The sequence below is a fragment of the Sinocyclocheilus rhinocerous genome, unplaced genomic scaffold, assembly GCF_001515625.1.
Source record: "Sinocyclocheilus rhinocerous isolate Xijiao unplaced genomic scaffold, SAMN03320098_v1.1 scaffold468, whole genome shotgun sequence".
Taxonomy (NCBI): domain Eukaryota; kingdom Metazoa; phylum Chordata; class Actinopteri; order Cypriniformes; family Cyprinidae; genus Sinocyclocheilus; species Sinocyclocheilus rhinocerous.
In genome coordinates this window covers 2025079-2049341 of record NW_015635305.1, presented here as the reverse complement: position 1 = coordinate 2049341, position 24263 = coordinate 2025079, and the positions used below count along the sequence as shown (strand labels likewise).

Below are 24263 nucleotides of genomic sequence, written 5' to 3'. Positions count from 1 at the left end.
CTTTTTGGGTTTTATGCTAAAGATAAATAATTTATTTAATGCAAGTTTTTGTGTAAACCTCCTTTTATTTATTGGAAAGTTTTATGTCCATAAATGTAAATATACTAAATGTAAACCCCATTTTAACATCTTCAAACAAGAACTGAACTGAAATTTCAACATCTGTTAACAAGAAAGCTATAAAACATCTAGAACTTGTGCCATGTTTAATATTCTTCCTTAATATACTTGTATCTTTATTTGTGTGCACTCTCCCTCTCTCTTTTTTACTCCTTTCTATTTCTTAAGAATCGTTATATTACATTACTTCTTCTCTTAACCAATTAAACCATAATTCGTTTATTATTTAAAGTTTTTTTGTATGTTTTGTACTTACTGTATTTTATATTTATTTTGTACGTACTGTAATCTTTTTTTTTTTATAACTGCAATAAAAAAAACTCTGTAGTTATAAAAAAAACTACAACTAAAAAAAGAACTACTATTTTGAAAGGACTGTCAAGGGCAAGGGCGCGTGTTGTTGACGTCATGTTGTCCTCTGATGCCGCAGGTCAACGTGATTTTTGGGGCAACTGAGCCGTAACATGCCGCGTTAAAACGGTCTGTTTACATTAGGGTTTAAGGTGAAGTTTTGTACGGTACAAGATGTCTGCATTCAGTAGGAGCGCGCTCTTGTTGTCTCTTGCTCGCTGTATCAGGAGACAGCAGCAGTTTCCATGCGTGGAGACTCTGAATCATGTTAAAACTGCGCAGTTTACAGTAGCACGAGGTCGAGATGTTCATTCGTGGTCAGCGAGATATTTTGCAGATCATGAAGTCAAGCATCCATGGACATTATATCAGCGAAGACTATTTACTGAGGTACCTGATGCATTTATGTACAGACAGTTACGTGCATTTCCAGAAAAAAACTGTTCAGATACATGACGTTTAACTTAATTGATTTCTCCTGACACTATTCTTTTAATGTTTTAGGCACCGTCTAAGGAAGATGAGTACCCACAACTACCAGAATACACCCTTCATGAGGAGCCCCAAGCAAAGGAAGCGTTCATCATCCAGGCCAAGGGTTTTCCTTGGTCATGTACTGCAGAGGACTTAATGAACTTCTTTTCTGGTACTTGTTTTGATCTTTCACAGTCTCTTAAGTCTTTGCAGACATGCTTCACCTACTTGGTCAAGTCAGTTCAAGATATATTAAAATGTAAAACATATGAAATAATAATCAGAAAAACCTAACTTTTGAAATGAACAGTTTATTGAACCTTTAGATAAAATATAAAAGAATATCTTTTAAAAAATGTTTTTGCATATATACTTAATGTTTTTTGTATCATATTTGACGTATTGTACATACTTGTATGGCCCATGATATAGTAGGATATGAAGCTTACACTCAAGGAGAGGAAAAAACAGCTGTTTTATTTAGATTTCCAAATTGAGCAAAAATATGTATAAAAAATATTATAATGGTACACTTTAGTGGATTATTAGATAAAATGCATGTAATATCAGTTGTCACTCTGTATCACTGAATATGTCTAAGTTAGATGTTTGTAAACACTTAGTTTTACGATCAGAGCTCCATAGCAAAACATATAATGCAATGCAAAATGTTCAAAAGCCTCATGTTTCATACTTGATAGTCACATTTGAATATGATTTTTCAAAATAATAATGTATGTATGAATAATCAAAGTCAATTAAGCTAAGAAAATGTTAATCTTGAAATATTTATAACATTATAAAAGTTATTTTTATATATACTTCATAAAAATCATTAAAGATTTTAGCAGAAAAACATGTACCACAAACTAAAGGTGGGTGTTTTTAGAATTATACTAAAAGGCCTTTTATTTGATTAAAAAGTAAGAACTTTTAATCGGTGGCAGAAAGCATGTAGCAGATTTTTCGGCAAAATTTTGATAATGTCGATAATAGAAATGAATGCATCAAATACGATTCAGTAGGCTTTATAGGGTTGCGTCAATATATTTGGATTTCCAGCTCTTGGAGATGTTTAGATATGACCTACTCATGATGTGAAGTGCACATTTCATTTTATTTATATATTTGATTTTTGTAGATTGTAGGATCCGAGGTGGAGTTGAGGGAATCCATATAATTAAGAACAGGAACGGCAAATCGATGGGACAGGCGTTTATTGAGCTGGAGCACGAGGAGGATGTTTGCAAAGCATTGGATCTGCACAAACATTACCTGGGACAACGCTTTGTTGAAGGTAAGCAGTATTCTTTGTGTTTATCATATGCCAGATTGTTCACAGTGCTCATATTTAGTGATGTTATGTGTTTCAGTGTATGAGGTAACAAACAAAGATGCTGAAGCCATATTAAAGGCTACACAGCAGTTTACAGAGACAGATGGAGTGGTGCGACTCAGAGGGCTTCCCTTCAGCTGCTCAGAGAAAGACATCGTTCAGTTTTTCTCTGGTGAGATCCTTAAAAATGTGACATTTGAATGTCATTGCACTGATAAAAGCCATATGCTTCATTTGAGTGCTTTAATATTCTCAAAACAAGAGTTGGAGATTGTGGAAGATGGAGTTGCAATAGTCCTGGACAGGAGAGGAAGAAACTCAGGCGATGCCTTCGTGCAGTTCGCCACTAAGGAAGTGGCTGAAGAGGCCCTAAAGAAAGACAGAGAAGTCATGGGAAACAGGTTGGTATTTCATCAAGTAATACTTGACACAAAAGAAATGTTTTTCAGGAACATAAATGTGTTTTTAGGTTTTTTTTTCATGCACTTCTTTGAGATTTTGAGTTTTTATAATGTGTGGTTTCAGACAAAATATTTAGTGCTTATTTTATTGCAGTTCATCTATTTGCGTATATATATATTTCAATTACGTTACATATCTTTAAAGCAGAGGTTCTCAACTCTATATTCTGAAGCTTTTTACTGAGGCGTTTGTTCATATATCATTTGCCTGATTTTATACATTCAACATTGTATAAATAATTAGATATTGGATCATTTGCATATTTAAACATACCATTTCAGAAACCTGTAATACAAAACGTGTTTGCAATTCTTAATGTACATCAATCAACTAGGGAAGTATGGTGGTATCTATTAGTTATATTTTAGTTACATCACCTGGGGTGCCTTGCCTCTGTTCAATACCAAAAGATTTAAAATCAAAGATGTACTTTAACATTTCAGATCTGTGTTCACAAAGGGCTGTTTTGTCCTCATATGCAGGTATATTCAGATTTTCCCCAGCAGGAAAAGTGAGATCCAAATCCAGTATGGAAGGCGGCAAAATGAGACGTCATCTTTCACACCAGGAGCTGAGGACACGCCACGCACAATGAAAGCAGGTGTTTATTACAGCGTTCCTTTACAACCAGGCTTTAAATATTAATACATATGTTGTATACTGTGTGCAGTCCTAAACATCTGTATTTTTGTGGACAGCAAACAGTAGCTCTATATCAACAACACACAACTTCATTCACATGAGAGGTCTGCCATATGATGCCACAGGAGAAGACATTGTCAAGGTAAAGTTTTATATTAAATTTATTCTATTTAATATACAGCATTATTTTTGATTAATGAGGTGGTCAAGAGGAGTGGAATAACTCCTTAAGACCTCAATTGATCTTGCCCAGTGTATAATCTACACCAAATGACTGAGGTGTAATTTCTGTTCTAGTTTTTCGTTCCTATCAGACTGGTGAAGGTTCTTGTAGAGTATGGCCCTGACGGACGACCCACCGGTGAGGCAGATGCCTACTTCAGAACACATCAAGATGCCGTTTTAGCCATGTCCAAAGACAGAGAGTATATAAGTAAGCAATATGGGTGTTCATCTGAAATAACCCAAATGTGGTCCAAAATGTTAAATACAAACATGACTAACCTGGCTTTGTTTTTTCCCGTTGTTCAGTGAAGAGATATGTTGAGCTGTTTCTGAATTCATCAGCATCAAGGGAGGAACAATAGGATGAAAGTAAACTATTTAAACTGTCTTAATGCATTGCATCCCAGCCCATTTAATGAAAGTGATTCAATGTATATTACAAGAATACATATAACCAACATTAAAAGAGAACTTCACAATTATTGCCTGTTGTGTTTCTTTTTGGATATTTATTTCTGATTTCAGATCGACGCAGTGTTAACAAAACAGTCATAATGTAGAGGAAGTGTCCAAAGTTTTTAAAACAGTAACCGTTCCATTGTTGTACTTGTAACTTTATGAAACCCTTCAAACACATGAGATGCAGATGTAAGTAAGTGCTGTTTATCATTGTAGCACCCAAACACGCCAAGCCATTCCTGTCTTTCACCAAGCTTTAATTCTGCCAAAAATATTGCATGTATGTATAAAATGACTTAGCCTGAGAAATCCAAATTATAATAAAAATTTTATTGTTCAGCTATTAAGAATAAAATGCATTCTTACACAAGCATAAAACTACCTTTTTATCTCTGTACATAATTTCATTTTATTTCAGTTTCAATTATGGTCTTCTCTGTGACGAGCTCCATAATTTGCTGTTTTGTTTGAATTGTATCTTAGACAACTGATGAGTTTTGGACTCAAAAGTTAAAAATGTTAGTTCATGTGCATTGTTTAGTGCCATAGTTTTCAAAAAGCTGACACTATCCGGTCTACAATCCATCATCTCCTAATTCATATATATATATATTTATATTATTAATACGTCACTATTTTGTTATTGTATATCCTGCTTGCCATCATGAATGACATGGAGACAATTCAAGTACTAGAATCACATAAATCCACTTGGTGGACAGCTTCACTCATCCTCAAGAATTATATGAAATCATGAAAATCTTTAAAGCATTTCCCACAAGAGCTTGTAAAAAATAATCCCTTTTTGGCAAATGTTGTATGCAAACAAAATAACTGATATGTTGCTTAACTGAGATACCTGGTACTGATTGATGATTTAGAATGTGATGTGTCATTTGTCATGGATTACCCATTCAACTACTGCCAGAATAATATGTGCTCAGAAATGTGCGCCCCCTCAGGAAGGGGAGGACGCGTACTGCTGCAGTAACTGTGAGTAGCAAACGTCACACACGTGTTCAGGGTTGATGGAGGAGGGCAGAGGAAGTTCATTGGCCATGCAGTTCTCACAGAACACACCACTGCAGTTCTTACATTGCCTCTGAAATGTTTAAAAAGACATGTTATTTTGGTGCTCAAGAAACAGTTCCTTACTATTATCAGTGTTGAAAACAGTTGCGCTTGTATTCTGTTATTGTTAAAAGTTCAAAAGAACAGCATTTATTTCAAATAGAAATCTTTTGTAACATTATACGTGTTACTGACCCAAAATTTTGAACAGTAGTGAAGTTTTATAACATGTTATTAAAAAGCAATGATTAGTTTGCTGAGGATTGTTGTACTGTAGCTTAAATGTTAAAATTTCCTTGCTTGGGGTACCTTGGGTGTAGTCAGAGAGTCTTGGTTTTCACACATTGGGCAGATGGTAGGGTCAGTGTCTTTACAAAGAGACTGGTCCTATCAAGTAAGATAAAAATAAGAAATTTTTGCTGGGAACCTCTCTGATAAAAAAAAGAAAAAAGAATTACTGATTAAATGTAGAGTACCTGTTCATCTTCATGTGACAGCGTCCTGAGAAAAAGACGGTTTAATTTTAATAACATTGCAGTAGATAAATCGAGTTGTATGCAACTGATCCAGCATTTAAGACTTACAAACTGGAACTCGGACTTGACTTTTCCTCAAGCGCAGTACGCAATGTATCATTTTCTTTTTTAACAGACTCTAACTCCTATATAAAAACAAAAAGCCTGAATTTCAGGGAACAGCACACTCAGAAAAAGCAACTGAATGGCACTAAAGTGGAAAGCAGGTCTCACCCTTCTGATGTCCTCCACATGCTGTCTCATGTCTCTCTGAGGTGGGGTTTTTCCTAACAGAGCTTCAGGTATGTGGCCTCCAGGATTCTCTCGCCATTTCCTGAGCTCTTGTTCCAAAAGCCATCTATCATATCAAGAAAGACAACGTCTTTCGTAACGTGTTTGTAATTTTCACAACATTAGCAGTGGCTGTGCAATCATCTGGTTAAATCACAATGAAAACTAACTTTTGTGCTTCAGCCGGGGTTCAAAAAGCACTGCTAAATAAGTGATGAGATCAGTGACAAACATCTTAAAGTCTTCAGTGTCCCATGATCCTTCAGAAATCATTCTACTATGCTGATTTGGTGCTTAAGTGCCATTTCTTATTATTATCTAACATCTGCTTACTAGCTATGAAACCAAATATATTGGTTGACCAGTATATGTAACGTCACAACAATAAGTAAATCTCAGTACCTCTGTCTCCGTAACTGCTCCACCTCTTCCTGCAGACTCTCAATCTTGTCTCCAAACTCCTGCTTGAAGAGTCGATTGGCCTCGTCAGCCAGGTCCCGCTCTCGTTCCACCTTCTTACATCTGAAGTTGGGCCACATTAACTTCATGAGGTGAAATTAAAACTAAAAGCCATGGGAAACGAAGATGAACTGAATAATAAAAGCATAAAGAAGAACTAAGGGAGGAACGTAGGAGGAAGCATGTGGCTAGAGCAGAAACTGTAAAAGCTCAAGAAGGCAAAGTAGTCTGACAAGTGTCTGATTTGTTTTTTTTATTAAGCTATGTTTGTACTACATTTCACATCTAAATTATGTCTACATACACTTCAGTCCGTTCACAATTTAGAGGATTTTATCATCCAGACTTTTTGCAGAATCCGTAAAGCTTGGTGTCACAAATATCTTTCCAAAGACATTTGGCATCAACTACCACTGCATCAAATTCAGATTTCAATTAATTTTACAATAAGCTGTAAAATAATTGAGGCACGCCATCTAGCACTCAACATCATTTCTTCCAAAAAAAGCTAACATAACCTCCTGAATAAGCCTGAAATAAACACCCTGTTTGTCAGCTTGGGCATCCATCAAAGCACTCAACATCATGAAACTTAAGCAGGTTGGTCTAATATTCAGGTCAAAGACTTTTAACCGAATAATATGGTGTTGCATACTTTTATATCGAGTATAAAACGATTGTACAATTTTGTTAGGAATGTTTCCCCGTGCTGTACCGAACTGGGTTATGGTTTGAGAAGTATTTTTTCAGTATTGAGAAGTAAAGATACAAGACAGATGCATTTCCATTACTTAAAATGTACATGTCTGCCATTTTTGTTCTAAGATGCCAAAACAGCTGCATTTTACTTTGGCTAAAACATACAGAAGGAGACTAGAGACAGGAGCACTGGATCAGGTGTACAATATTGAAAGATTAGGCTGGGGGGCAACACAGAAGCAAGATCTGTAGTTTTCAGTCCGGCTTAAAGACAGAATAACAGCAATGGATCTGAAACTCAGTAATAAAATAAACACCCTAGTCATCCATGTTATGCAAAATCAAACTGAAGATCTTTTTTTTAGTTTTTTTTTGTTGTAAACTATCTAGTGTCTGCGATCATTTTATTGCTGCCTCTGAAGGAGTTTTCCTGCAGCTGTGTTCAAGTTTCGTGCCTGTTTAGCCATGTCTTTCTCACTGCTCAGGAAAAAGGTGTAGAAACACAAGAGAATGAGCATGTGAAAAATGTCAAATGAACAGGAAAAAGCAAAGAAGTGTTTGAGAGAAGACAGAGACGGAGAGCAGAAGTTATTGTAGAAACACACACGTTGCTGCCTCCAACAGGTTGGCAACAGAACTGAAACAGGAAAGAGTGGACTTGTCTTATTTGTGCTCTATATATATGTGATCTGCACTCTGTATTTATGATCATTCACCGATTAAGGAAATCTGCCCATCCTGAACAATAACCTCCTTTGGAAAATTAGTTATATACGGTAAGATTCAAAAGTTCACAGATAAAATCTATGATTCAAAATCTAATTTTTCATTTGCAATAAAAAGTGTATAACAATTTAGTTGTATAACGCTTTAAGGTTCAATTTGTTAACTTTAAAAATGATTTAAACTATAAATGTAAATGTAACTAACTTTTAAAGCATTTATTAGTATAGGTCAATATTAATTGATAATATTGTGTACATACAGTATATATGCTCCTATGTTATATATTGTTTATTGAAATTAGAAGAGGCATTTTCACTTGTGCTCTCAGACTTTTGAACCCCATTCTTTGTTTTGCAGTGTACATGTCATGTGTAAATGCTGTGTTTATGTAGTTAAGACTCCTTTACCTGCTCTCCAACTGTTTAATAATGCTCCCCATCTGGTTTGTTTTCTCCTCCAAGCGGCTGATGATGTCACTTTTCTGTTTTGCACCGGCCTCTGAGCTCTACAAGCCAGAAAAACACAGACAACAATCACAAACACAAACACAAACACACAGCATCAAAAATAAATTGCTACATTAGATAAGTGGTACTACTGTAGTTCTACACATACAAGCCCAGTGAAGCAACAGCAGGATTCAGACAGATGAATAGAAATTCCTGAAATTTAAACATGCTATGGTGACTCGGCACCACAAGTCTACTCTACTTGCTTCTTTATTTTGGCACTGTCAAATCAGATCACTTCGTTGTCACTCCACCATAGTGTAACCTTTTAAAATGGGGAGGGAAAATAAATATATGCTGCTTACAAGCAGCTTCCGTGTGTGAAATCTGTGAATTGTGAGAAGCATGTTTTTTTTAATGGAAATGTGTCTCTCTCTTTCATACCTGTGACTGTTTTCTTCCTTTTTTAACGGCATGTCAGCCTCTGTGGCTATGTTTATGGCGAGAGCCAGGTTTAGTTATTCAAAAATATAACTGAATAAGTTGCATAAGCTTACATGTGACTTAATGGAGAGCTCATGGTTGAGTGTACGCATTTCATCTAACTGCTGTCTGAGCTCCACCAAAGCATCATGTTTTTCACAGATGTCCTTCTCTAGCATCTTCATGGACAGCTCCATCTCTTGCTTCATCCCTATCTGCACCTCCAACTCCTTCTCCACATCCTACACAAACACACAAATAATACACAAGGTATTAACACTCAAGGATTCAGGTTCTTCAGACTTCTAATCGAAAGAACACTGACTCGATTCTTTGAAGACCCCATATCAGAGATGAATTTGAAGATAAAGAGAACGATATACACATTAATGGCATACTCGCCAGTCTGAGCTGAGTTTCCTCTTTGAGCTGTTTGCGAGTTTCTCCAAACACTTGACCGTTTGCGGTACCATCTGCCCTTGATGCCTTCAAGAGAAATACAGGTCAAATATGAGAGCAAAGAACTACTATGAGCTTGAGGCTTACTTTTGAATAATGAGCAACAATCAATGTTGTTCTATTGAATGATTGTTAACAATCAGCACTGTGGGATCAAAAATGTTCTTCACCTTGCGACTAGACTCCACTACGTAAGAGCTTTCCTCCTTCACCCTTTCCAGCTCCTCCTGCAGAGAGATGATCCTGTTGTTTGCCACAGCAAGCTAAATATCAAGAACACATGCACAAGCAGTTGGAACAAGAAATCATTACTAGCATGTATTCACAACTAGTTATCTCGTTACTTTACTAAATTCCACAAGCTGTGTCAATAAACCACATAACCACACTTTTTCACTTATTTTTTGGGGGAAAAAATGATTTTAATCACAAAGATGCATTAAACTGTTCAAAAGTAATAGTAAAGATAAGACAGTAAAGTTACAAAAATGTTACAAACAAGAAGTGTTACAACAGGTTTTTATTTGTTGCTGAAAATTCAGCTTTGCCATCACAGGAATAAATAACATTTTAAAATATATTAAAATATAAAATAGCTATTTTCAATTGTAATAATATTTCATGGTATTATATTTTCGATCTAATAAATGCAGCCTTGGTGAGCATAAGAGAATTCTTTGAAAAACATTTTAAAAATCTTGCTGACCTAAAACTTCTGAACAGTAGTGTATACACAGCTGTGTGCATAAATATATCATGTGAATTCAATTCTGCTAACATGTAAATTATCTATCAGTTATGTAAATCATTTGTCTCTTGTTTATTACGCTCTTGTATTTACCACATCTTCAGTAATCCATTAAATTATAATTACTACCCACCTCCTCTGTAAGTTTTGTGTTGGATTTTTCCAGTGCATCCACTTTGGCTTGCAAGTTATTCACTGACGCACTGGGAAAGGGGAATTTAGAGTGACAATGTGAGATTGCTCATGCTTTCCAAATGAGCAGCTAGTCACAAACACACTCCACAAGTCTGATGTTGGGTAAAGGGACTGCACCTTAAATGTCTGTTCAGTTCCTCAACGTAATTCTTCTGGTCAAGAATAGCTGTAATCTGTCCATCACTGCAAGCAAAGAGCAGTCCAATAACTGTCAGACTACAACAATTAGCTTCCATTGAGGGAGTTGAAAATGGACTCACCCTTCTGTGCTTTTGCTGCTGTGCGCGCCATCTTTCAGATACATGGAAAAATCTATGACTCCAACCTATTAAGAGAGTAGAGGAGATCTTATTACCCTGTATCGCCTTTTGGCCAGCACACTTTGGAGAAAAACCTTGAAAGGACAAAGAAAATGTAACAAAGATAACGCTTTGTTCCATCATTTGCGGTTCCTTCATTACTCATGTACAGTAACTAACAGATACCTGTGAGTCTAAATCTTCCCCTTTCATACACAAGTTAGCATCAATGACATTCAGGCCCACCAACAGCCCAGCGATGACAGCTCCTTCCTCCTCCATCATAAGAGCATTGGGCTCATAGAATTCACTGAGGAACACAACAACATCAAATATAAGACATTTACAAAACTGGGTTGCAAAATCACAATTACGGCTTTTATACTAGAGACCAAAAGCTGTAATTGTACCTTAGTAGGTCTTTTCGGTTGATGATGGTCTTCATGTAGTCTGAGAGCTTCTTCTGCATTAAGGCCAGACGAAGCCATGCTCTGCCTCTTCCTAATGGGGTTCTGGGATAAAAGAACAACTTTAGAATCAGAAACACAGTATGCATTAAAAAAAACCAACAACAACATGTTCAAGTTGAAAACATCTTCTTACTTGAGCCCAGGAAGGTCTTTGACGCTGGCTGTGATCTCACCAGCTTCTGGAGTCAACTTTTCTACAAGCTCCAGAGGACCCCAAAAAGACTTATTCTGGCCAAGGAATGTCTTCTTACCTAAAAAAAAAAAATGTAAATGTTTAGGAAAAAAATGAAAACGGACTGAATAAACACTACATACCAAAATACTGTGCAATCAGTAATTATCTAAATTAATGAGCAGATGATTATTGCGTAAAGGATATAAATGAGGACCAGCGAATACTCTAAGGACAGCAGAATTTGGGTTGGGATTTGTTGCGCTTACTTTTAAGTCCGTGTTTCAGACAGTGCTCCATGACGACAAAAAACTGCTGCAGTGGGGCATAGTCTGAGTCCAGTGTGCGACCCAGGTTCAGTGCAGACTCAATCAAGCCCTTGATGCTCAGCTTGGCCATGTTCATCAGGTTAAGCCTCTCGATGGCAATGGGATCCTTGGGATCTGGAAATCAAAAAAATCAAGCATGAATTAAAACATCATTCTCTAACTCTGAATTTTTCTACACAGTATTTAACAGGTTTGAGCATGAGATATAAGCAATATATGAGGGTTTTCTCAGAGAAAGGCTTCTTGAGAACTTCCCATTGACTGTGGCTACGTGGTTACATCTATGTCTGGCTAAGACTTATGAAATTGTAGTTGATGCAATGTGAAATGCATCAAACGCATACAGATTTCATCCCACCTCAATCATGCTCCTCAGGAGACATTTTCAGATAAAAATGAACAGATGATTGTTTTGAAAGCTGTTGTTTTCAGGATAATCTCAATTCAACCTTACAATTAATCACAAGAGTAAATCAATCACTACAGTAAATCTGTTTTTACTGAACTGAATTTCGAGTTTGAGTTCTCAAGCCTCACCCTGTCTAAACCAAAACACACCCACAGTAATGCAATCATTTCATCATTAAGACTCTCAATCCATGTCTGTTCACGAATAGCAGTGACCTTTTTCATGAGGACAGTGCTGGGCAATAGAAAGGCTGGTATAGGTTTTTTTCCCTTTAAAATCAATTGGGTTGATTTTACAAATGGGCCATGATGGACTCATTTAGCATTTAGTCAAGCTTCCCATCTCATTGCACTTACATTGCACCAAAATCTCATTACTTTTCAGGTGTTGAGACAGGAGAAATGATCCAGGAGGCAGTGGGTCATTTTTCCACAGTACACTGACTTTTAAAATGAAAAATGATGGCATTTTATTTGATGGAAGTTTATTTTAAATGGTCATTACTTATAAAATAATATTGAATTGTTAATGCAACAAGAAGAATGAAGTTGTTCAAAGACCTTGAAATTAATTGTAAAACCAAAAGATTTTACTGTTAAAAATCCGTTTTCACCAGGTATTAAAGACCTTGTAGCTTTGCAGAGTCACACAGCAAAGAATAAGACAAGCTATAGCTTCATGCCTATGCAAAGGTTATACAAATTACAGAAACCAAACTATTTCACTGTAAGGACAGATTATTTTAGTGTGTTTTTTAGTGCATAAGAAGTCTCTGAATCATTAATGTTTAATGTCTCTACAGGGAATAAATCGATCAATGATAGTATGAAATGCAAGTAAAACCATGCGACATGCCAAATCAGCCAGAGAATGGGGTGGGGCAGGGAAACAGCCAAAAAAAAAACAGGCCAGACAAGAGCAATCCAGCCAAATGGGTAGCCAAATATTTTGCTAGCTACAAAGAGAGCTAGCGAAAAAAGTCACAGAGACAAAGCTATTGATGGAAACATCAAACCAATAGGAAGGGAGATAATGAAAAATGAAGAAAAATAAAGAGAACAAAAGAACATGAGCACAAGAGGTAAAGCTTTAGAAGCTGTGGTGCGAATGTGCCGTTCAGGGAGGTTGGTTTGGTAAAGACAGGGCTGCACGGCCATGCAGCTGTGGTTTTAGGATGGTGCCCGAGGCGGGGATGAGGTGGACTGGAGGGAGTGATGCCACCATACGCACCTTTAAACTCATCAAGCATTTGCATTTGCTCCACCAAATCTGTGAAATCCTCCCATGAGTCTTTGCAAAAGGCAATGGAAAACAGAAAAAAAGCAGTAAAGGATTGGGTCATGCACATCATGGGAGTAAACCAAAGCAACAACAAGAGGGAATGCACATTATGTTGTAGGAAATTTGAGTGTGTAGACTTTTATCTACAGAGCCAAGCTCATACATTTGCGCAAATCTTACTTTAGTGGATGACTTTAGAAGCACTACAACAGAGACTATTAATAGCAAACTGAGTGCTGATGGTCATTAAGAGCCACTATTATAACATGTCAGCAAATCTGGATCAGAAGACAGTTACTAACTATGAAGTAATTTGACTACACTAGAAGGAGCTCAAACAATGCTCTACTTGTCCTGCAAGACTCTAGTGGCAACTTATCTAAACCGATTTGTTTGACAGAAGGCCTCAGGAAAGAATGTAATATTTCCTTTTTATCCACAGCACTGGAATATTTTTTTGTTAGATTCATTCCACGACAGCTTTAAAGGGACAGCAACAAACAAAAAATAATCTTTTACCACACGTAGTTCCAAACTTCCATGTATGACTTTCTCTCTTCTGTAAAACATGAAAGAAAGTTTTTCGTGAACATCAATGCGGAGACAAAACTGAAACCAAGCCATTCACACAGAACGCATATTTCGCGCATTTTTTCTAGAGGGACATCTATCACCGTTGCACTCGCATCTCGCACAAAATAGCTGCATGTTTAGAAATTTAAAATTAATGCAAGTTTAACTTTGAAAATAAAAAAAAACATAGAGACTTTATGGCGGGGGGTTTTCCCGAAAAGCTTTTCTTCACCCTAACTGAAATTATGCATTTTATATTCGAATATTGATAATATTTCAGTACAAAATTCGAATGTAGTTTTTCAGCCATTTTGACAGCCCTATTCCACAGAAGAAAGTCACACAGGTTTGAAACGACACGAGGGCGAGTAAATCATGATAGATTTCTTTTTATTCATAGAGTTTCTATGTCGCTTGGCTGAGACGGAAAAGAAGAAACAAAAATGAAATAAAACCATAAGTGACACTTAATGAGGCAGAGCACACCAAATACTACAAAGAACATCTGCATGCAGTGAAACAGATCAAGGGCAAAATGGCAACTAATCAGCACTGACTGATATGCAGTGGCTTAATTGAAGAGAATATTTGTTGTAAAACGTCTATGAAAAAAATACCGGAGAGGAAATAGTACTGTCTTAACTTCTGTTGGCTCTGAACCCTGGGGGCCGATGTGACACTAAAAATATCAGATGTTTATCACACCAGTCCAAAGGTGATGCAATTCGTGAAAATGCTTGACCAACAAACAACTACTTCTGTAGTATATAATCATCTCAGAGGATGACTCTGTAAACACCTTATCAGATAATGTTTTCTATTCCTTGTCTTTCTACATGCCTGTTTTCTGCTCGCCCAATGAAGATAAAATACATTCGATTAAACTGTTGTTGTTAGTGGCCCTGGCTGCATCTTCTCTACTGCCAGTTGATCACATAACTTCAAGACATTTGATTGAGTGGGAATCCCAGGCCTGTCTCCAGGGCAACAGTACTGTGTCTATATGATGTTAACCTTTTAACCTTTGGCACGATAAGCCGTGACTCTCCAGTAATGCACTGGATTAGCAAAACAATTGAGGTCTGACACCATCACTATTCTAGAAAACAATTTATTGCCTTATTTTTCTCTTCAGAAAAGTGAATAAATGAAAACCAAATGATAAGCAAATTTGCAAAATGCCTTTTATTTTTATTAAACTCAACAGAGAAAAATAACATTTCAAACAATATTAAGTCATTTGTTAAAGGCCCATTCACACCAAGCACGATAACTATAAAGGTTTAATAATAGGGAAGTCCACACCACAGCTATAATGATACAGAGGAACAATATCGTTGGGATCACGTTCAGAATGACTGTTTTCCAGATGATGAAGAATAAAAACACTGTCAGCCAATCAGAATTCATCCTGCTTTAAAGAGCTCGAACATAACTGCAGCATGCACTAATAACAAGAACCAAATATTATATTCTGTTGGTGTGTATGCTAATGTAGTTATCTTTACAGTCATTGCTTTTTAGTGTCAGCTTTTTTGGTGTTAAGTATTGTTTAAAAAATTATGACCAACAATCCAAATTGTCTTACAGTCAATGACACTAAAAGTCTAACAGTCTGTCAAAAACTTTTTTTTGTTTGTTTATTGGAGGGATTTTCCGAACAGTGCACATACTCAATTTGTTCAATGTGACAATAATTGAATTAGAATAAAACAGGATATGAATAGCTTCTCTCAAACCACTCAGTGAGAAACAAATACTTGTTCTCCATAAAAACTACATTTCCAAGCAGGCCTGCGGGAATGCTGAGAGCATGATGGTGGAAGGTTGGGCGAGCACCGCCCAGTACGATAGAAGCCACAGAGGCCTAGTGATGCTGTGCGCCTACCTTCATGAGCCGGCTCGGGATCTGGCGTTAACGAGATGTCGTTGAGCTCGCGCAGGCACAGCCATTCGCCATCCACCGACACACGGAAGTTGCATAGGTAGATGGTCTCTCTGGCAGCCTGTGTGATCTTGTCTGTAGTGGGGGTGGGGGCTTCGCTCTGGGGAGTCAGATCAGACATGGTGACTCAGCTGATAGCTGCTGCGACGACAACAACACTTACGATGACGGCCCTCAGTGAAGAGTCAGGAGCAGGGAATAGGAATAACGATCCAGTCCAAGCAAGAGTCTTCTCCAGCACAAAGGAGAAAGAAAAAACAGTCAAGGAAAACAAAGAAAGAAGGGAAAAAATAAACAAGCAGTCCACGGCAAACCTGGCCGAAAGGATGCTATTCTTCTGGGACTCAATGGCCTCGCCAAGTGAATGAGCAGCGACAGCTAAAATCCTCCGTGTGAATAAAGGCTTCAGTGCTCTCTGGCTCAGCACAGCCAGGGGATTGAGATGCTGTGTGAGCCTCAGCGGAGCTACAATCAGAGATGTCTCTTTCTCTCGCTCAGTCCCTCCCTCACAGCCCAGACGCTTGCTTTCACCGGATTGGCTGCATGCACTGCAAATGGGAGGGTGTTGGCCAAGATGGCTGCCGCGATGCTGAGGAGGATTGTGGGAATCACGTGAGCAGATGGTGGAGGGGGGCACAGCTCCCGAGAGGCCTGTCAGATGCAGGGGGGAGCTGTTGTCAAAGATCCACATGTCGCACAAGAGAAGGATGGAAGTACTACTGATTGAGAACCAGAACATTGCTGATAAAGAAGGAGCAAACTGGCCACTCATATTAAACCGTGTATGAAACAAACGTGATGAAAAAATTTGATGGATACTCTGTAAAAACGATCACATTTTGAAAGTTCCTTTGAAAAGAGAAGAACCTCATATGCAAAGTCATGTAAAACGGGGTTTGAATATTAGCAGTAATCTAATATTCAAATCTTATTATTTACAAGACAAAAGCACTGAAAACTATCAATTAATAACTATCAAGGTACTACGGACAAATGTTTGGGTCAGTATGATTTTTTTAAAGAAATTAATTGAGCAAGGACACATTGAATTGAAAGTGATATTTGTAAAGTTACAAAAGAAATTATATTTTAAATAAATGCCGTTCTTTTTTTTCTTTAAATAATCCTGAAAAAAATGCACAAAAATATTAAGCAGTACAATGTTTTCACAATTAATAATAAGAAGAAATGTTTCTTGAGCATCAAATATATTAAAATATAAAAGACTGGAGTAATTGCTGCTGAAAATTCAGTTTTGCCATCACAAGAATACATTTTTAAATATAATAATACAGAAAACAGTTTTTTTAAATTGTAATATTTCACAAAATTACAGTTTTACTGTATTATTGATCATATCAATGGAGACTTAAAAAAAAAAAAAAATCTTAGACCCCAAACTTTTGTACGGTAGTGTATCTCTAAAACTTCAATGCATGTAAATGAAAATACCAAAATAATGTGGTGATGTCACATCATTCAGTGATGCAGCTCTTAGCAAGATATATCATTACAGATATTGAACCATTATACTGCACTGCTAAATAATTCACAAAGTGTGACAAATGGGCTGTATGAGTCTGATTTAACCCTCGGAAGCAAGCAATCACAAAAGAAAAAAATATATATATAGTGTTTTCATTTTCACTTTTTCCACAAAAATAATAAAATCATATCCAATCTTTAATTTCTTCAAAATGTACGCTTTTTAAAAAAGCTGCACAAGAGTCCATTGCAACTGAATAGAATGGTACATTTTCCAGATGTACCTGGTATTTCACTATCAGCCTTCAACCAGTATGTTCTTTGACCTGTGATGTACTAAGAAAAACTGTGAAAATAATTTACCTGGGTGTTGTTAAACAAGTACAATTTAACCATGAAAAAAAACTGCGGGACTCACAGAGCTTCACAGATCTGACAGCTACTCGGCTCTTGTGGATTTATGGGATAGCAAACTGGTTGCACACTTGCACACAGAAATCTCAGCAGGCAAGAATGCATACGGTTTCATGAATACTGCATATTTAGACATCCTACTCATTTGACATACTTTTTGAAATACATATATTTATGAAAAGGACAGTCATACAGAATCATGATTGGTTTGGATGTAAGATCACGGCACAAACTGCAAAATATGCTTTTAAGAGACCTTAATTAACGTTTCAAATGGTTCAAAAATTATCTCTGTTATACGCCAAAAGAATGTTTAAAAAACAGAGAAAATCAAGTGACAACCTACACAGAAAGCAGTTTTGGGCATCATTATGTGCATTCCAGTCATTTACATGACTATGATGGCCAAAATTGTGGGCAAGGTAGGCAGCTCAGCTCACTTGCTATTCAGAATCAGCCAAATCTGACCATAATAATAGCAAGGACGCACACTCAACCAGTAATATTTCTCATGGGGAGCATCAGCTCAAGGATTAGGAGATGATCCTATTTGTACACTTTAAAGGGGTCATATGATGCTGCTAAAAAGAACATTATTTTGTGTATTTGTTGTATATATATATATATATATGTATGTATGTGTATGTGGTTGTACATACACATATGTAGTTGTTGTTTTTCTGGTGTTTGCCTTAGTGTTGTGTTAGAATCATTATTATACTCTTATACCTCTTATACTTTTCTTATCAGTTTTGAAATTTTGTTGTATGCATTTGTCATTTTTATTTAATCTCTTTATTTTTAAAATGTGTATAGGTAGTATTTATAAAGTTTTAGCTTTTAGTTTTGGATCTGTTTTTAGTTGTTTTAATACTACAACTGATTGCTTCTTTCTTATAAAAGTCCAAAAATTTGTCAAGTTTTTCGTCAGGTGTCTTTATTAATTATATGATGTCATTACGTGGCTGTCTTGCCGCCAGCCAATCGCTGCATTGCTGATCGTGGTTTCGAGTATCGATACATAGCCCCTTTTAAACCAACCCATGAACACGCAATTATCTTCGATAACTCAATCCAGCCATACTAATCATCAACAGCAGATGCGTTCGAAGAACCGAATTAGCCAGATCCTGATTAGCCCGATATCATCTTGGATGTGACATTTCATCTCGGATGTAATAAGCGACGTACGAAGAACGGGCCCCTGGTGTAGTAGACAGTTTGTGCTAGCTGTGGGTTATTATTGACTTATGAATTAAAAGTCATAAATTAAAAAAAAAACTAAACACAAAACACCAATCCAAGAAAGACAGAAGCTGCAAACTTGCATAAACGTCGGAGTGGCTGTCATTGTGCAATGTTGTTAACATTGAAACATAAGGCTTGTGTTCAAGAGAAGCAAACACTATCAGATCCTATCAAATAAGCCCATGTGCAGCCGACCATAACATATACTCACTTCTTGTTTTCTTGTTAGTCTTCTCAATCTGGAATTCATATCGCACTGGGGCAGGAAGAGAAGAGCAGCTTGTCTTTGTAAACTGTATACTTGAGTTATAAGTTAGCGCCTCCTTAAAGTAAATCACCGAGGCAGGAGAAAGCGACTCCTCTGGACTGTTGGCTGTATGTCCATCGCTGTCCTGCATGTGGGGTTTGAGAAATTCATTAGATGACACTAAAGTTTCTGAAACTTCACTGCTGTGCTGCTCCGATGTTCCTGAGCTGTGGTCCGCCATCTTCAGTTCAAATTCATGTGACCGCTCTGCGTCAACACAACCCTCCGCTCGCACTGCATTCAGCTCTCAGTGGAAACTAGCTCATGTTTATTCAGGACTGTTTTGGACAGTTATACACTACGACTCGACGCTTGTGGTCTGTGTTGTTCCTAAATCCGCGGCCAAAACAATAAAGAAATAAAATGATATTGTAATTCGGGTCATATGCTGTGACGTAGATCATCAGCTGGGTGAGAGCATTTAAAGGAACAACAGCATCATTCCACTTTGACCTCAATACAGCGGGAGGACAAACCGTACTTCACAACAGTATTTCGTTTGCAAAACTTTATTTTCTTTTGCAAAACTTTATTATTTTGCATATATATGTGGCATTATTTTGACTCCATACTTTTCTATCATGTTGTTATATAACTGAGCAGCAACTAATCGAACAGCAATTTCTGAGATATGCAGGATTCAATTTTAAAGAACTGAAAGCAGCTCTTACCAATCAGGAAAAAGATGGGCGTTTCTTCGGTTAGAATGGACTTGTGGGCCTGTTAATTCTTATTTCTCAGAAATGTACTCTTGCTTTATTATTTCTCAGAAAAATAACTAAAATACTCTTAAATGCACTTTACATGCTTCTAGTTTGTTTAACTGTCTACTAAACAGTGGACATGTATGCACCACAAGAAAATTCGGTCATTAACTAAAACTCATGAAGCTTACCAACAGTGTTATTTCTACCATAGATTATGTGACATTTTAAACATTTTTGCAATACAGTGGTTGTCTCCTTTGCTTTGCTTTGCTAGACTAATTTCGATAGCCAGCATTTTATATATCCTCCTAACTGCACAGAATTAAATAATATTTCACATATTTTTTCAACAAACTGGGGTAAAATCATATTAAAATTGAGTGCAATTGTGTGCAAAATGTTTATTTCACGTTTGTTAACACCATTATAGTTTATAGAAGGTCTGGATCTGGAACCAGGGTAAAAAGTAGCAAAAATAAATGATGAAGGCATGCAGAAAAGTTAACAGGGTGGGAACACTATAGGCTAATTTCTCATAAACGTCAAATAATTTCACCATAGCTCATTTTTACAAATATGTAGATTCACCACTAGAGAGCGCCATCGGCAGTATTTTGGTTCTAAGTCCTGTCACAATTTAGTAACTTGTCTAGATGTTTCTATAGTCTTTGTTCTAAATATATAGATCTAATCATAAATAGGTCTAAATATTTGCTACCTTTTCCTAGTATTAGAACTATTGCATTAGTTAGAACACAGATTCTATTTGTCATGTATTAATATACAATGTACAAGGAATTTATTTTGGTTGTAGGCATACAGAAAAAAAAACATTTATTTATTTAATTATCTATCTATCATATTTTGACTCTCCTCTTTGTTCATTTCTGTGATTATCTACAATACAGCTGCATTTCCCTTCTTTTATGCAGAATTTTATTTGACTAATTCCTAGTTTTTCTGTCCTATGATCTTTTGCTCATGTGCTTTGTTCCATTGTCCTTGATTCCTGGGGTTACGTTTATTGGCTTGTTTGCTTAGTTTACTCAATGACACTGGCTGTTTGTGTTGGCATACACATACTGTATCAGATTTACCCTTTTGGTTTTGTTAAACAGAATTTTGTTACACATTTTTCTGCCTGGATCTTAACCCTAACCCTGCTTCAGACTAATTACACTCATTCATTTTTGCAGCTCCCTAATTTTAAGTACCGGTATTCTATAAATACAGTTCTATATTTCTCACTTCTAAGCCAGCTCATTTCTAGAGTTAATTCAGAACCATTCTGGCCATTTCATCGCAGTGCCAGTTTCAGTTCAGTTCTTAAGCCATCCACTCCCCTCAATAACCTTGGCACAGGGACTGAACTGAATTTTCCCATATCTTCACAAGAAAGGAACAGAAAAGAAAACAAAGAGGCCACATTTTATGACTGTGACCTTCTTTTGAGATGCAGGAAATCTTCAACCTTCTCAAATCTCACATTTTTACATTGTATCATTTTGCTTTCAGAAATTCAATGAATGTAGAAAATTAAATGAAAGCATACATGTTACTACATGATTATAGAGTACATATTTATTCTATTACTGATCACTAATCATTCCTCTTGTCCAAACACTGGACCTTGTTGTTATTAATTTGATGTCACATACAGTATGTAATATCTCTGGATGTACGAAAAACATATACGTCTGGCTGAAGTGGTGTTTTATATTCAGTGCATTAATACAAAAATGCTTTCAGTTATAAGCAGAGGTGTAAAGTATTGGAGTAAATGTAATTAGTTACTGTACTTGAGTATCTTTTTGGATACTTTGTAGTTGTACTGAGTATCAAAGATATTAGCAACTTTTACTCTTTACTTCACTTTAAGCTTGTTAGCCCCCTGTGTGTATATATAGCCCTAGTTTTTCTTTAGTTCCTTGCGAGTTGTTGAATGTAATGGTTGTCTGTTTGCCAGTCATTCTGTTCCTTGTTCCCTTTGGTTTTTGGCTTTGGGCTTATTGTTTGTTCTAGTTTTTCCATTAAATACCTACACATAGATCCTTGCCTCTGTCTTTTTCCCCAGCTTCTCCACAACATTACAGTTTTTTTAACTAGCATGTCTCTTTGACTAGTGCATTTTTTGAGCCTATATTTAGTATAAGTAAAATACTTAAGTACTGTTAAAATCAGATACTCTAAGACCTTTACTCAAGTTGTTTTGGAATTGGTGACTTGTAACCTGTAGTGGAGTAATTTTTACTGTAAGGTATCTGTACTTTTACTCAAGTATGGTTTTTAGGTACTCTTTACACCTCTGGTTATAAGTGACCAAGTTTGATATTTTGGCTTTGTTTTCAAGGAAGAGTCTTAATTACATAATTTGTAATCATTTTAGTTGCATTTCAGTTTTTGTTTCTTTTTAAATCTGTTCACTTCTTTTTCATAACACGCCACATGATTTGATCACTCCTATCTGTAACACACACACCACTAATAATATTAGGTTTTACTATTTGTACATATGACCAATAAAACAGAGAAAAATCTTAAATCCTCTGTTCTCTGCACAGTGAAGTTAAGTTCAACACAATTAAATACTCTGAGGAAATACAGTCTCTTCCCAAAAGGCAAACATTACAAACTAAGTAACCAATCAAATGCTAAGCACATGTTTTTATCATTAATTTGATGGTGGTGAAAGTTAATGTTTGACTATAAGACCTTGTTTAATCACTCACTTAACAACACTCACTTCTAAAAGCTTGGTTTAGAAAAGGTTTATTCTGACTGGCAAAAAATGTATTCTTTCTTCTTGCCTAAAGCAAAAGAAATAAATATTAATAATAATGATGATGTGTTCTTTGTGCTGTCTTTCTCTCTACATAGTCTTTAGTGACTTTTAAATGCAGATTTCTTTCAAATGTTAAAACAAGTGGTCATTTCTGTTCCAGCCATGCAACTTTATCCTCAAGGATGATGGATGTGTTGTTGAGAACATTTCATTGGAAGATTGGAAAATGAAAGTAAGTCTGTGCTATATAAGGAGCGGACTGCAAACGAAGGAAACATTTCTTTGGAGCTGCCTGTGAGGTGAATCATGAATCAGGTTGTTCGCACACTGTTGTGTGCTCTGGTGTTTGGAGTGACTCTTACACACTCTGCAGGTAAGCTGATATCTATTGTCTATTGTCTTACATTTGCATCATATATGCACAGAACAATTAGTAAAGCCTTTTAGTTAACCCTTTAACGCACATTGTTAACATGTGTATAAAAGAATGATTTAATTTACAAAAAACTTTTTTTTTTTAAAGGTGATTGTTGTCCAGGAAGGTGTCTGAACAAAGTTTCTTTTTAAAGAAAATAGTAAAACTTAAAATGATCAGCAGTTCGTGTTTCATTAAAGTATATGAACACATATGCATCAAAGTATGACATTTTTAAACATTAAATGGACTGTAATGAATAATCTACAGTCCTTATTGAAAAATTCTGCAGTTTATCAGTCGCTATACAAAAATATTTGACCACAGAATGCAGTGATTGTCCAGTCAGAATGAAGTATTCCAGAGATGTTTGTTAATGTCATTGATTGAATGAAGTGTTTCTGTTAAACATATACAATATGCATCATAACAAATATCTCCTTATTCGTGTGTTTGTATGAGGTTTATTGTCTGTCAATCCAATCAGTGATTACCGGCTTGGAACAATAGTTTTCCTGCTTTGGATCTGTTGTGTACATTAGTCTTTAAACTTAACTGTGTCATAGGGCAAGCAGGGGGGTTATCACAACGCTGCTTATGCAGAGGCAAACTGCCGAAAGCAGTGAAGCCCAGATGGATTCGTGCAGTTGAATTGTTCCCACCAAGTCCCTCTTGCTCAAAGACAGAGATTATGTACGTATGCATACTATGAGTCCTATATTACAAGATAATGTTTATAAATCTTTATTTCTTCTAGAGATTCAATATAATTAATGAGCACTGTAATTAACAATTGCAAGCCGGCAATTGCAATAAAACAATTGCTTTTGTTTCTTGTCTTTTCCTCCCGATCTTAGATTGACTGTGATTGCAAAAGGAAAGGGAAAAGGAAAGGAGGTTAACAGGAGGTTAAAGGTGTGTTTGGATCCAAATGATAGGCAAGGACAGAGATTATTGAAGGGCAAAGGGTGAGATATACATCACTTTTACGCTACTACTGAATGTATACAACCAATTATAGTGTATATGTTTATGTATTATATTATTAGAACTAAATTCTGTGCCATCTTCATATAGAAAGCAAAACAAAAAGCAAAGGAACAGAGGAAGAAATGAGAAGAAGATTAAGAAGTTTGACGACAAGGATGGTTATTGAAATTACTCCGCTATAATACACAAGACTTCAAAGCCATTTAGCCATAAATGTATACTTTTTCTTTATACACTATAAAATCTAATTACCGGTAGTTGGGCTTACTTAAA

General features: G+C 36.3%; 4 protein-coding genes across 5 annotated transcripts; 2 read left to right on the top strand and 2 right to left on the bottom strand.

Annotated features, from left to right (window-relative positions):
• Nucleotides 1-517: 517 nt before the first annotated feature.
• LOC107746834 (heterogeneous nuclear ribonucleoprotein H-like) lies at nt 518-4092 on the top strand. The gene is made up of 9 exons (XM_016561158.1): nt 518-861; nt 976-1117; nt 2087-2242; nt 2319-2453; nt 2544-2682; nt 3226-3344; nt 3442-3527; nt 3683-3818; nt 3917-4092. Exons 1-9 carry the CDS (start codon nt 646-648, stop codon nt 3970-3972), a joined length of 1185 nt encoding a protein of 394 aa, XP_016416644.1. The 5' UTR covers nt 518-645; the 3' UTR covers nt 3973-4092.
• A 291-nt stretch (nt 4093-4383) lies between these two features.
• On the bottom strand, nt 4384-16096 carry LOC107746833 (protein RUFY3-like). Of its 2 annotated transcripts, XM_016561156.1 has the most exons (19): nt 15586-16096; nt 13074-13133; nt 11375-11548; nt 11067-11184; nt 10874-10975; nt 10650-10773; nt 10425-10489; nt 10282-10347; nt 10103-10172; nt 9392-9484; nt 9165-9248; nt 8837-9004; nt 8238-8335; nt 6349-6468; nt 5890-6013; nt 5725-5801; nt 5617-5641; nt 5450-5527; nt 4384-5171 (listed from the first exon to the last, which is right to left on the bottom strand). In XM_016561156.1, exons 1-19 carry the CDS (start codon nt 15761-15763, stop codon nt 5028-5030), a joined length of 1968 nt encoding a protein of 655 aa, XP_016416642.1. In that variant the 5' UTR covers nt 15764-16096; the 3' UTR covers nt 4384-5027. The 2 variants fall into 2 exon arrangements, with proteins under 2 accessions (XP_016416642.1, XP_016416643.1); XM_016561157.1 differs by lacking the exon at nt 13074-13133 and having other exon boundaries at nt 15586-16095.
• Nucleotides 15759-19560, bottom strand: LOC107746835 (uncharacterized). Its single transcript, XM_016561159.1, has 2 exons — nt 19001-19560; nt 15759-16293 (listed from the first exon to the last, which is right to left on the bottom strand). The coding sequence occupies exons 1-2, from the start codon at nt 19275-19277 to the stop codon at nt 15770-15772; spliced, it is 801 nt and encodes a 266-aa protein (XP_016416645.1). The 5' UTR covers nt 19278-19560; the 3' UTR covers nt 15759-15769.
• A 3317-nt stretch (nt 19561-22877) lies between these two features.
• Nucleotides 22878-24263, top strand: LOC107746880 (C-X-C motif chemokine 10-like). Its single transcript, XM_016561208.1, has 4 exons — nt 22878-22958; nt 23567-23693; nt 23858-23968; nt 24078-24263. Exons 1-4 carry the CDS (start codon nt 22892-22894, stop codon nt 24154-24156), a joined length of 384 nt encoding a protein of 127 aa, XP_016416694.1. The 5' UTR covers nt 22878-22891; the 3' UTR covers nt 24157-24263.

Bases quoted from the DNA above. Each gene is read 5' to 3' on its own strand.
- LOC107746880 (XM_016561208.1), top strand. From the start codon at position 22,892: ATGAATCAGGTTGTTCGCACACTGTTGTGTGCTCTGGTGTTTGGAGTG. The intron at 23,694-23,857 runs GTACGTATGCAT...TCCCGATCTTAG, and splicing joins TGCTCAAAGACAGAGATTAT to ATTGACTGTGATTGCAAAAG. The intron at 23,969-24,077 runs GTGAGATATACA...ATCTTCATATAG, and splicing joins AGATTATTGAAGGGCAAAGG to AAAGCAAAACAAAAAGCAAA.
- LOC107746833 (XM_016561156.1), bottom strand. From the start codon at position 15,763: ATGTCTGATCTGACTCCCCAGAGCGAAGCCCCCACCCCCACTACAGAC. The intron at 10,976-11,066 runs GTAAGAAGATGT...CTTTTATCCCAG, and splicing joins AAAGACCTTCCTGGGCTCAA to AACCCCATTAGGAAGAGGCA. The intron at 9,485-10,102 runs GTGGGTAGTAAT...CTTGATATTTAG, and splicing joins ACACAAAACTTACAGAGGAG to CTTGCTGTGGCAAACAACAG.
- LOC107746835 (XM_016561159.1), bottom strand. From the start codon at position 19,277: ATGGCGGACCACAGCTCAGGAACATCGGAGCAGCACAGCAGTGAAGTT. The intron at 16,294-19,000 runs GTGAGTATATGT...TGCATCTGACAG, and splicing joins GACTAACAAGAAAACAAGAA to GCCTCTCGGGAGCTGTGCCC.
- LOC107746834 (XM_016561158.1), top strand. From the start codon at position 646: ATGTCTGCATTCAGTAGGAGCGCGCTCTTGTTGTCTCTTGCTCGCTGT. The intron at 862-975 runs GTACCTGATGCA...TTAATGTTTTAG, and splicing joins AGCGAAGACTATTTACTGAG to GCACCGTCTAAGGAAGATGA. The intron at 2,454-2,543 runs GTGAGATCCTTA...TCTCAAAACAAG, and splicing joins CATCGTTCAGTTTTTCTCTG to AGTTGGAGATTGTGGAAGAT.